This window comes from Brachyistius frenatus, unplaced genomic scaffold (assembly GCF_029030835.1).
Source record: "Brachyistius frenatus isolate BFR_SWC_R1_liver_20210118 unplaced genomic scaffold, ASM2903083v1 Contig_10, whole genome shotgun sequence".
NCBI lineage: Eukaryota > Metazoa > Chordata > Actinopteri > Embiotocidae > Brachyistius > Brachyistius frenatus.
The window spans coordinates 2674693-2687047 of record NW_027210609.1 but is presented as its reverse complement, the minus strand read 5'-3'; the positions used below and the strand labels follow the sequence as shown (position 1 = coordinate 2687047).

The following is a 12355-nucleotide window of genomic DNA, read 5'->3' as shown; positions in this document are numbered from 1 at the left end:
CCAAAGTCTCAAGTGGATACAGATAAAGTCATTCATATTTCTATAAAGACTTGGCTTGAGTATTTAAATGAAACTATTTTACCTGCTGTAGTTCAGTGAATGTAAATCTTAATGATTCTCTCCCAAACCTTTTTTACTACTTAAAATAATTTGACTTCAGTGCTTAATGTGCTGTGTCAGAGCACTTTTACAGTGGCTGTCTTTAACTTTCTCATTAATGTAGATTTACGTTTCTAATTTTACTACACTTCAGAGGGAGATATAAAGTATTGACTTTCCAGAAATGGAGTATCTATTAAAATATGTTGCATTGCTGCAGATTAAACAGCTCAACAATATATTTATGGCTGGACAATAAAACAACATTGGTTGTGAATTTCCTATATCCCAATAAATAAAGTCTAAATCCCATACAACCAAACTGAGAATATTGACGTCTCAAGACATCTAATCTTGCTGTTCAAATAAACATTTTAGGCACACAGTTATCAGGCTAAAGCAAATTGATCAATTCTCATCCGAATCAGTTGGTTCTTTGAATGAAGTCTGATTAGAGATTTGTTAATCCTGGAGGAAATTATTCTCCACTCACATTTTGTATGGAGCCAAAATAAGCAGAAAGTTCAAAGTGCTGGTCATGATGTTACACTTGCGTGAGGTAGGTGTATTGGGACCCCTCCCAGCATGCTCTGGGGGCAACAGTAGTGGACATAAGTCTTATTTTATATTTTATTTCTGTTACTTTGTGCTACAAAGTGTTTCCACTGTTTCCACACTTTTATCACTGATAAATTATTACCGGTGAATGTGTTTAAACCATGAGTGATGTCGGTGAATGACTAGTGAGGTTCTTTCCAGTGGGCATGCAAATGATTTGTCAATGTTAAAAAAAAATTCATTAAATGACTCAAAGCCATTAAATCAATTATCAAAATAGCTGAAGATTCAATTTCTGTCAATCAAGGAAGCTCTGAGAGCTATTATCTATTATAGAGACTGTAATGGGGCTCACTCTAGCACTTTTGATACCTAAAGTAATTACACTTAACTGAAAATACTTCTGCACTTTTGTTTAACTAAACTTTTTACTTGGCATATTTCTCCTGGAAAGCCAAATACTATCAACACTGTCCAGTGGCATCACCGTTATAGTCCTCCAGCTTTTTATATTAACTGTGACCCTTCTGTGATATTTGACATTCTTCTCAAATTTGTTTGAGGATTTTCAGGATTTTCTACTACTATGTTGATCCTTCAGTCTAGCTGAGCTAATAAAGGTATTTGTGGATTAAAAAAAAAAAAAAAAAAAAAGGCTCCCGAGCGCTTTTACCCTCTTTCTGCATTCCTAAAATACCTTTCCCTAATTTCTCCAGGAAGATAGAGTTTTGAGCAACATTACCAGTGAAATGTATGCCCACAACTTTAGACCGAAATGAAAACATTTCAGATTTACCGCTCGTCACAACGCAGCGGCGGTGCGCGTAAAAGACACGCGAGAAACTTTCAATGGGACAGACTCGGGCAAAAAATTAAAGCGATTACAAGTGTAGCAAGTGCGTCCACTTTTATTCCCACTAGCAACGGCATTTATATCAGTATGACTCAGTGGTTCTTTAACAACGGTCCCTTAAGATGTGGGAAGCATTACAGCAAAAAATGATTGCGCACTAAAGTGAAATAGGCACGAAGGAGGAAATGCGTTTTGTGATTGGGTTTCCGTCTCCGGGCACTTCCTCTGCACTTTAAGTACAACAGAGACGACTGAGACGTCCCTGGAGGAGAGCATGTGGCTGAAGGGGGTTTCTTTGACATGAGAAAGTTTGGGAACCCGCCAGCGCTGCTTCATTTGGTGAATGAAATTTCAACTATCCCCTTTCGCGTAAGAAGGCGGATACTATTTCACCCCTATTTTCAACCCCTTCTCCAAACAGTATTCAAGTAGGCTACAAGCTGAATGATTGAGAAAAGTCGTCCTGTTTTTACCCCACACGGCTCAAATAAAAAGCGCACTCTTCATCCTACAAACCCGAAACAATGTCAGTCAGACACAACTTTACGCTGAGCAGCACGTACCTCCTTCAAGCGCCACTTTGGTATCTTCCAGTATGATAATGTCCACACAAAAATAAATTAAAACAAAATATAATATTCCCAGAGATTCAAAACAAAGGCCGCGGCTAAACGGTCCTGTACGAGGAAAGACAATAGTAGCAGAGCTGTCGGCATAAACTTGGTTGTAAACGAGGAAGAGGAGGAAGGGAGGAGGGAGTGAGGGAGGAGGGAGGGAGGGAGGGAGGGAGCAGGAATGCCTGGAATGATGGAATTCAGTTCCTAGCAGGTGGTGAAAGTGCAGTGCGCTGATTGGTGGAGGACTGAAGCAATGATATCAGCATACATTATGATAATGGTGCATTGCATCACATCCTCTGAAGGTTAGACTGCTGCCTGTCACTGCATCACTCAGGGACACCGAGGTGGTGAAACATTTAGTAGATGTGAGTGAGGAGTTCTCCCTCCTCTACCGACAACTTCAGTTTAACTGCCTTTCAGCCAGAAGCTCTGTGTGGTGAATTTACTTCAGTCAATAAAGGTATAAATACTTCCTCCAGACCAAACTGCTGATCCCTCCCTCCCTCCTCCCTCACTTCCTCCAGCAGTTTGGTCTGGAGGAAGTATTTATACCTTTATTAACTGAAGTAAATTCGCGGTATCGCAGGGGAAAATACTTATTAAATATTACTCTATAATACTGCATCAGTGTAAAGCAGCAATATTGTTGGTCAAGATTGAACCAGTTTTAACTGCTTTATACTGTACATTCAGACCTACATAAGGCATACAGTATTTCAGTCAATTTATTCATAGAGCACATTTAACAATAACAAGTGCTGATGGTCTAATCAAATTAAAATACAGACATGAATAATAACATCCAAAGACTGCAATTGATACAAAACACTGGTGTCAAGCTTTTAACTTGAATTGAGTGACAACATGAGGTCAGTCCTGGCTGGCCTTTACCACTTACATGTGAGTTGTAGAATACATTTTTAAGATTTTTGGTCTGGATCCTGCCTATATTTGTGATCTGCTAACTCCCTATGAGCCTGATTGCTGCTGGATCTCCTCCAGCAGGGCCCCAGTAATGGTTCCAAAATCTCGACTAAAGGTGGGCAGACTGTTACTGTTCAGGCCCCTCAGCTGTTAAAACTCCCTGCCTGGAGATCTCCGGCAGGCAAACTTAATATCCTCTTTCAAATGTCTTAAGTCTCACCTTTATTTTTCTTTTAATTTACTGATGGGATTTCATGTAAAATATCTAAATTGCTTTATGTTGATTATCATATAGTGTGGATCTTATTTATTATATGTTTGTTATTGTAAAGCACTTTGTGATTTTGTTTTTAAAAAAGTGCAATATAAAGTTATTATTATATAAATAAGAGAATATCACTAAATTAATAAAAGCACAGAACTGTAAACAAACAGCACTGCCGTCAGAACAAGTAAACAAACAAACAGAAGATAAGAGAAGTTTTATATGAAAAATATATTTTTGGTGCACACAGATCTTCAAGCGTGCAAATATACATCTGTTTCATGGCAAATAGCAAAAACTAGACTCTTGAGTTTTGAGTTGTGAGAGGGGTCACAAGCCAAAAAGCTTGAGTACCAAATTGTGTTAAAAATGTGTGTATTTTTATGGAAAGTAATGATCAGAAAAGTAACTCACAAAAGCAGCTACATAATAGACACGTCATTGTAAATTGCAGAACCAAAGCAGCTTCATGAAGGGAGAATTTAGCAGCATTAAATGAAAATACTCAAGAAAAACATGACACAACTGTACTTAACTGTATTACTCAAGTACTTTCCACCATGAACAGTATACCACAAGGATGTGTGAAAATGCAAAAATGTTGACCTGGAAAATGCCAAAGAAAAGACTGTCCTCAGCAAACTGCCCCAAATGCAGCGGAAAAAAAAGAAAGAGAAACAGATAATACGAGCTGGGCTTGATATGATTCATGTGTTCACAGTTAAAGTATGACTCATGATGCCGTGCTGTGTAACATGCAAAAACAGCAACAGTATCAGGTAGTAACTGGAGCTGGTCACTTGTGATTGCACTTTTATGTTAGACCAAAGCACCTTTAAGCTTTGTAAATGCTTTTTGTTTTTCTTTTAAAAATGTTCTCTTCAGCATTTGGAAGAGAAAAAAAAAAAGCAATAATATTAAAATGACCTTCTATTAATTGCCAAACTATACTTCCATAAATATAAATTTCCATTCTTGTGTATAAAAAATAAAATCTATATTTATTATTTGTTTTGATAGATTTGTTTATCAGAATTTTTAACATGGTGCTTTTATCTACAGTATTTGTTGTAGACTTGTCACAGCTGAAAAGACACGTGTAACTAATAACATTAATGATAATGTGGATCCAATATATGTGCCGGTGAGCCAACACACACAGTACCAGCCTCTTAAAACTGAGACACCTAAATGAAATGTGGCTGTAATTAATGTTATCAGTCACACCACTGCTCTCCCTGCTACATGTCAAACTCACCAGAGAAAAAGTCCTATGAAACAATTTAAAAAGCTCAAAGAATGTTTTTCTCATGTAAAAGTACAGAGTAAGATTAACGCACTATGTATTTTATGTGTATGTTTCACTTCGGTGTCACAGGGATGTTTACTGACCATGAGTGGGGGTTAATGTGTTATATTTACACCAGTTAACTCAAATTAAAAGACTAAAAAATAAATATACTAGAGATTAAGGAGTCCAGTAATGGAATCAAACGCTTCTCGTGACTTTCTTACATGGTGAAGTCACTTTGGATTCTTTAAGACTTAAAGTTAAAACCATGTTATTGAAGAGAAAGTAGCCATTAATGCTGTTATACTAAAATGTTTATTAAAACTATTTATTTTTGCTAAATTAGACTAGTGTTTGTGACGATACAATCATTGCATCTTCAGTGCATCAAGGCAGTGTCCAGTATGATCAACTCACAATGACAAAACGTGTAAAGTGATAAAAGTTTTGAGATCTTTGGTGAGGTGAGAAGATGGATGAGAAGTGTAAAAGTGCACAGAAATATTATCCTCAATTTCTAAATTGTTTCTGCATCTTAACTCTCCACCATCTGTCATCTAGATGGCAACAATTGGTTAGAAAAATGTACAGATGTAACACATAATTCAAAAGAGGACATCCAAACCTCAAATGTTTCGCGCTGTGTTCATACTGTTGTTTTTATTCTTTAAAATGTTGCCCATTCAGCAGTGCATCACGTGTCACTGCAGTCATCATCCAGAAATGTCAGCCATAATTCAGTCAGACTCAGGAAATGTCACTTCTTATTCTACCACTTTTATGGTTTAATGAGAACGGGCAGATGCAGAGATGGTTCTATGCTATTCACACACAGCCTGATACCAGGTCATTGGGTGCATCCATAGAGACTGTGGAGTGATCGGCCCAGAGGTACGGGTGTGAATGGTCTAGTCACAGTTTTCTGGGTAAATAATTTTTTTTTTTTTTTTTTAAAATCACAAAGATGGACATTGTTGGATTGTCGAATTGACAGTAATAAAGACAGACAGGTTCCTGGTGAATGGACAGGATCAGGACATCTGTGAGACGGTCGGCTTCCTCCTCCAGCCCTTCCACATCTTCATCAGTTTTTTGGAGCTGTACGACACTGTCTTCCACAAGCCTGAGGAGAACCGGGACAAACAATGCACCGAGCATGAAGAATCGCATGAGAAGAACAATATTTCTGTATGAAAACAGTGGAAGGTTTAAAAACGCATCTTAGTGCTTGAAGGCTATATGATAAGAAACATTTGAGAAATAATCTTTTTCACTTTCTTGCAAAGTGTTAGATGAGACAAATGGTAGAGGTGGTGCAAGGCAGACATGGTCATCTTTGGACTGAGCCAGGTTGACTGCTTCCCTTATTTTCTACCTTTATAATTTCCTATGGTGAGCTGCAGCACTTAAGTGATTGCACAAATATTGAGAGAGGTATATATTAGTGCCTGATCAATTTGATCAGTTGGCCGATTATATCAGCTAATATTGGTGTTCACAGATATATTGTCTGTGAAGGTTTTCATTCATCCAGATCATTGTCAATCAAAAACGGGTTTTTTTTGTTTTTTTGTTTTGTTTTAATGCATAAAAATATGCATGGGGTAGTTTAGACTAAGTTTTTATTAAAAGTTATCTCTAATATCAATTCATAATTATTACAATTATTTCAGTGAACTGATATCATTTTGGACAATAAAGTTTATGATTAAACTGTGAAATAATCTTCCTCCATTACTGACCTTTGTCTCAAGTGTTCAGTAATGGTTCAGCTCTAGTATCAATCTTCTAACTAACTCAAAAGCGAATAGTTGCTTTTCCCAAAATGCCATACGATTTCTTTAAGGGATCTGCAACACTAAAACAACCCACAATAACACAACATAATGATGTGTCTACGTTGAGATTCTTACCAGCTGTAGCAATGCCTTTGACACTCTGTGTTATACTGGAGGATTTCACAATAGATGAGAGACCTGAGGAGGAACAAACATGACTTAATATCTCATCACACTGCAAAATGATGGTATGACTGCTGCATATGGGGGGGATCCTGTTTAACCTACTACAAAGGAAATGCCCTCATGGGGAATAAGTTTAGGATTTTTAACTTTTAATTTATTTAATTCATCAATCTTAACCTAGCAAAGACTCAAATATTTGCTTGCTGATATATAAAAGTCACGAGTGAAGTTGTTCATGCAGTCATTTATTATTTATGTTTCAAATAAAATAGGAGTGACAATGAACCTCGGATCAATGAGGTGTCTTTGTTTTTCTTTCATCCGTCTCCGTCTCTCCCTCTCTCTCTGTTAATCCAAATGTGCCTTTCCATCATCTCTAGAAAACAGATCCTACAGTAGATAACCTTCTCCTCGTCTCCTTTCCTCTGTGCCATACCTTGCTGAACAACGGCTCCGCAGTCGGGGTCCTGGGCCACCTGCAGCAGGATCTCCTCCACATCCCGGTTTTTACCTGGAGGATCAACCAGCTTTGTGATCCTTTGCTGAAGAGTCCGGGGTAAAGCCATCAGCTGGATGAACTGGCCTTCAGGGCTTTTGTCAACCTGCAGAAACACAAACAAGAAAAAAAGAGATGCAAACAGTTGACTGGACATCAGCACAACTACCAGATCAACAGGTCTCATCTGACTATCATAACTGAAAACAATATGATGGCCAATACTAATTTTTAACATGAACACAACCATTTCTATTAAAAAAAAAAAGAAAAAAAAAGCCCTATAAATGTTCATTCATTTTACAGGCGAAAAATACATTTGTCTGTGCTCTCCGGTGTAAAGACTGTATTACTGTTACTGTTCCACAATTTCTTATTATTTACCGGCTAAAACACGCCACCCAATTTATCAGTCTATCCTCAACGGTGGATTGTATTGAGGAAAGAAGCTATGAAGAACAACAGGAATTGTAGGATTGAGTATACTTGACTATCCTCAACTATTTCCCTGAGCATTTAGTTATAAAGTAAAGCAACTTATGATTGTATATTTATACATTTTTTTTTCAAATTTTGAGTGAAATGTTCGACGGAAATTTGTTGTCTGGGACGACTGCAAAGAAAATAACGTTAAGAGTTTATGACCTCAAGTAGAGCTTTCAAGGAATTTACTTTTTAGCTTGTAACCATGGTTCATGCATTTGTAACTTCTGGGTATAAGTTTAGTTCCCTCAGGACTAGCGTACGGCTTGCAATTCCTCAAGGCACTGTTCACTGCAAAAGACATCACACTCTGTCTTTTGCGAAGACTATGACACATGCACAAACAATATATACTTATTGCTTTGCTCTCAACTGTTCCTCCTGCTAAACATGTTATTTCAGGGCGGTGTGACGCCTGAGGTGATGAAGATATCCTTGGCTCCATGTTTTTTGTTGTCTGTTTACCATGTCATACCTCAAGTTTTCCTTGTTGAGGTTTGTAGACTACTTGCGGGCAGTCCCGCAGGATGTTACTATACAGAATCCTGAAGTGTTGAATGTTGTCTTTGACGATATTGGCCACTTTGGATTTATCCTCTCCAATCACCATCCTGAAATCCCCTTCAGTGGCACAGATAAAATGTGTTGCATAAAATCCGAAAGGAACAAAACCCAGTCCAAATCATGAATAATATAATTGCTATAATATTTTCTTAACATTTTTGTTTCATCTCATAGTAGCAAAGCAGAAACAAATTCAGAAACACCTTCTAATGCGCAGTTTCCTGAATAAAATCAGGGCATTCCTTCTGCCACTTCTTCTGCCCCCATCTACATGTTAGTTTAGCCCATTCTTGGCATGTAAACATTTATATGGTCAACACAAGGCTAACATTTATTTACCTCCCTCTATTTCACTTTATTACATCAGAAAAAATAACAAGGTGAGTTCTGCGGATCCAGCCATCCACCACTGCATCTCAGGGAGTTCACACGTCCATAAAGTATTCCACGTGTTTGAACCACACAGACTAAAGTGTTATTACAAAGAAAAAAATACCAGCTTTGATATCAGTCCGTCTGTTAACTTGAATAATAGAACTAAGAAGTAGACTTTATGTGTCAAAGTGGGAGAAAAAACCCAAAAGAGGACATATGAGTTTCAGAACTAAATTTATTCATTCAGACAAAAATAATGTCAAGATTCAGGTGTAGTTGTATAAAATACTTACCAGCATAAGAAAGGCCAGCTATCTGCAGGAAAAGGTCTTCCTCAGTGAAGCTCTCCGGCAGCATGAGGAAGGAGGCTATCACAGCACTCTTCAGATTGGCCACGAGGGCAGCGCGGAGCTTCCCGTTCTCATTCTGCACCAGCATTTTTACCTGCGTGGGAACACACACACAGTGCATAAACATTGATGCACATGTACATTTCACCAAAGCCTGAGAAGATTTAAGCAAGTATGTATTTATTTAGGCAAACTTGAATGGAAGGCGACTAAAAGGTCATTGTGAACACCTTTTTGAAAAAAATAAAAATAAAAAAAAAATACTGGAATTGTAAGTTATTTCAATGTTCTTTAAAGCTGGGAAAACATTTGACTGCTTTGAAAACAATAAATAATTCCACAATAGAATAATTTGTTTTTTTACAGTTCATTTTGTCTGAAAACTTCAGTAGCAGTCTGATTAGGATACTAACCGGCTTGTGAAGGCGTCCAGCAACATACAGGGTTTTCCAGTGCATCAGGTCATCAATCAGAGACTCTGTACTAATCACACCATATTTGATTATCTGAGAAAAGGAGGAAAGATATTTGAAGCCATGAAAACCACTTATAAAAAGGGTGGGGTATCAAATTTCTTACATTTTCATTATCAAAGCAATTACCTTGGATCTGGAGATGCAAAATACATTGAATGATTTATATACTGTATACCCAGACATCAGCTTCTCACTGATTCTTCATACTTAGTTAAACCATCAAACTGACACTAAAAATCACACTGATCATTTACAAAGAAAGAAAAAAGGTTCATAGTACACTCCTTTAGAAAAGAAAAAACACTCTCAGAAATATTCAGGCTTATGATAATATACTGATTTACCTTTCCATCCACTGGCACCAGTGTGTTGTAGTATATGGACGCCCCGTGGTCATTTTGTATGGAGCTGATCATGGTGGGGCCCAGCAGTTTGAGGATGGAGTAGTGTTTGCGATTCTGCAGCAGATTCATGGTGTGCCATGTCACTGGATCGTCCACCGCAAACACAAAGTCCAGCATGTTCTTCTGTTTATATTCGAGGTAAACATCACATTTTAGAGTTTAGCATGCAGTGAGAGAAGGAATCATTCATTATTGTTTATAAACTCTGACTGGAATCAGGTTGTGATAATGTAATTGTGCCAATAATGCTCTGCTGTCCAAATTAATTTAATTTAGTCATTTCTGTATCACATAATTCATGGTTTTCAATGTAAGGAGTTTCATTCCCCAGAGTTTTGTTGTTTGCAGCATAAACTTAGGCTCCATTAACTTGAACAAATACCTCAGAAAGAGCCCCGTTTCTGTTTGTAATATCTTACATTAAAATAGTTTGCTTACGTGTGCTGCTTTAAAAAAAAAAAACAACAAAAAAACTATCCGTGATTCATGTCTTTGCTGACAAACAGGCAAATGGATTTTCAAACTAAAATGACACACCTTTAACTGACAGACTTCAATGTACTCAGCCTTGTTCCTTATTAAACAATTTTAACTTAATTTTAATTACGAAAAATGTGTGTTTACACATTGAAGGACGTGACTACATATCCTCCTGCGTTATTCCGGCGTTTACTTTTTAAGTGCTGCCTCCACTCCCTGTGCAAACATCATGTCAACCACATTGTACACCCTCTGCTTTACAAATACTGAATCTTGCTTCTAACAAGATGCACATGTTTTCTGTTCGTCTGTGATGCTGGAAACCTACAAATCCCCCCCCCCTCACCCCCCAACACTGCAAATTGCACACAAAAAAAAACAAGACAATAATAATAAATAAAAAAAAGTGTAGGAAACACTACAGAATAACGTCCCATTTTTTTCGTTACTATGACCAAATGATACGCAACTTTAATGTCACTATACCGATGTTGTGTAGCTACCTGACATGTGCATGTTTTAATGTCACGAGTGCAGTTTAGAAACTGTCAAGACAATGCGTCTCGTACCTCCATTTGACCTTGGCTGGTCCCTTGCTGCTTAAACACGCCGGAGCCATACGCAAAAGCTAAACCGATGTCCTGTGGAAACTGTGATAATATTCTCCGGTAGAGCACGCCGGTGTTGTGCAACACTGGAAGAGTCATGTTGAACCAGCTACGACAATTGTTCAACAATCAATAACACGGGCCGGTCAGTGGCGGGACAACAAACTAAAGCACGCGTAAAACCAAAGTATCGGCTGCGTATAACGAGAGACACATTTTAAACGGAGAGGTTGAGTAACACTGAGCCCGAGCACGGCTGTAAAAGACTAAAATGAACCGTTTTATCGTTAAACTCCGTCCGTCAGGTCGGTTTGGGTCAGCTGTTTACAGTCGACTAAAATATGCGTCACCAGATGTCGCCGCGCATCTGTGGGGCTGACGGGAAATGGAGTCGGAGGTGGAGGGCGAACAACCGGAACCCCCCCAAAACAACGTTTGCCAAACAAGCCTAAATGTAAATGTTTTGATTATTTTTGAACGCGTGGTTGAATACTTAGACACATTGTTGTAGTTTTACTACTTGGAAAACGGTTAAAGGAAATGTGAATGGCTCTAAATTTAGCCAGCAGAGGGCGGTTTTCCTCTACGTTTTGCTGGGAGGGGATGCTACTAATGTGTGATGGATAAAGCTACCTGCAGCAGCAACGACACGTGTTTACCCTGTTTTTGCAGCATGTAATGTTTTGTTACAAGGTAAATTACTTTTTTTTTCAAAATGATTGAATTAAGTTAACATGAGGCCACGTAATCCTTTGACTTTGTTCAAAGCTATTATAAATGCACTCAGTTGCCAGTTCAACAGCTGCACCCAGCTCAAACTAGTGAAATCTTACACAACCGTAGACTGTATATAACCTTCTTCTAGTAAAAACCTACCTGCATTTATCTGATAATGTTCAGTTTATGTTGCAACTGTTTTGGAGGGGTGTTTCTGTTATGTAGACTTGATACAAAAGGGGTGGATACTGGACAGAAACACCTGTTATTATAGTGCTGTGCAATTTACCACACAATAAACTCCATCCCCTAAAATAACAGTACAGTTGAACTGACTGTCTCTGAAGTAGTTTCAGCAGAAAATACACGATAACCTCCATGAAGATAGGATTTACGACGGGATGGCTAATAAACCCGAGTGTAAATTCCCTTTATTCTGAAAATCACAATTTTTTTTTTATATATATTTTTTTTTAACATAACTGTATTTATTTTTCACAGGTCAAGGCAACAGGGACTGTGAAGATTTTGGGTAAACTTGCTGCCTTTCTGTTGGTGAGTTGAAGCACGTGTTTTGATTTCTTGTGATGATTTTTTTTATTAATTCGACGGATCAAACTCACTCCCTATGTCTTAGTAAAAAATAACCACTTAGCTTAATATTTGTGACAATTTTGTATTCTTTTTGGTTAAATATTTGGGCCAAAAAGACAAGAGTCACCTTACCTTTGGAAGACTGTGTTCTCGCAGTTTTATTGGCTCGTGAATCAACAGATCAAAAATAGTTATTGAGCTTCTTGGGTCTTTGTAACTTTTAAACTCATGAAA

The 12355-nt window shown here is 37.8% G+C and overlaps 3 protein-coding genes across 4 annotated transcripts in view; 1 reads left to right on the top strand and 2 right to left on the bottom strand.

The window, feature by feature from the left end:
- Window positions 1-2236, bottom strand: part of vgll4b (vestigial-like family member 4b) — a 35402-nt gene extending 33166 nt beyond the window's left edge. Inside the window, exon 1 of the mRNA XM_069690881.1 lies at window positions 2074-2236. The gene's annotated coding sequence lies outside the window, so the exon portion shown is untranslated. The remainder of the gene's footprint in view (window positions 1-2073) is intronic.
- hrh1 (histamine receptor H1) overlaps window positions 1-10066 on the top strand; it is a 117251-nt gene extending 107185 nt beyond the window's left edge. Inside the window, exon 3 of the mRNA XM_069690900.1 lies at window positions 10056-10066. The gene's annotated coding sequence lies outside the window, so the exon portion shown is untranslated. The remainder of the gene's footprint in view (window positions 1-10055) is intronic.
- On the bottom strand, window positions 5569-11130 carry tamm41 (TAM41 mitochondrial translocator assembly and maintenance homolog). 2 transcript variants are annotated; one of them, XM_069690901.1, is made up of 8 exons: window positions 10772-11130; window positions 9663-9845; window positions 9256-9348; window positions 8786-8936; window positions 8029-8174; window positions 7011-7176; window positions 6524-6586; window positions 5569-5733 (listed from the first exon to the last, which is right to left on the bottom strand). In XM_069690901.1, exons 1-8 carry the CDS (start codon window positions 10907-10909, stop codon window positions 5642-5644), a joined length of 1032 nt encoding a protein of 343 aa, XP_069547002.1. In that variant the 5' UTR covers window positions 10910-11130; the 3' UTR covers window positions 5569-5641. The 2 variants fall into 2 exon arrangements, with proteins under 2 accessions (XP_069547002.1, XP_069547003.1); XM_069690902.1 differs by lacking the exons at window positions 5569-5733; window positions 6524-6586 and having other exon boundaries at window positions 7119-7176; window positions 8019-8174.
- Between the last annotated feature and the right edge of the window lie 1225 nt (window positions 11131-12355).

Excerpts from the sequence above, each read along its gene's own strand:
- tamm41 (XM_069690901.1), bottom strand. The coding sequence starts at position 10,909 with ATGACTCTTCCAGTGTTGCACAACACCGGCGTGCTCTACCGGAGAATA. Across the intron at positions 8,937-9,255 it reads CTGGACGCCTTCACAAGCCG|GTAAAAATGCTGGTGCAGAA; the intron begins GTTAGTATCCTA and ends GTTCCCACGCAG. Across the intron at positions 6,587-7,010 it reads CGGAGCCGTTGTTCAGCAAG|GTCTCTCATCTATTGTGAAA; the intron begins GTATGGCACAGA and ends GTTCCTCCTCAG.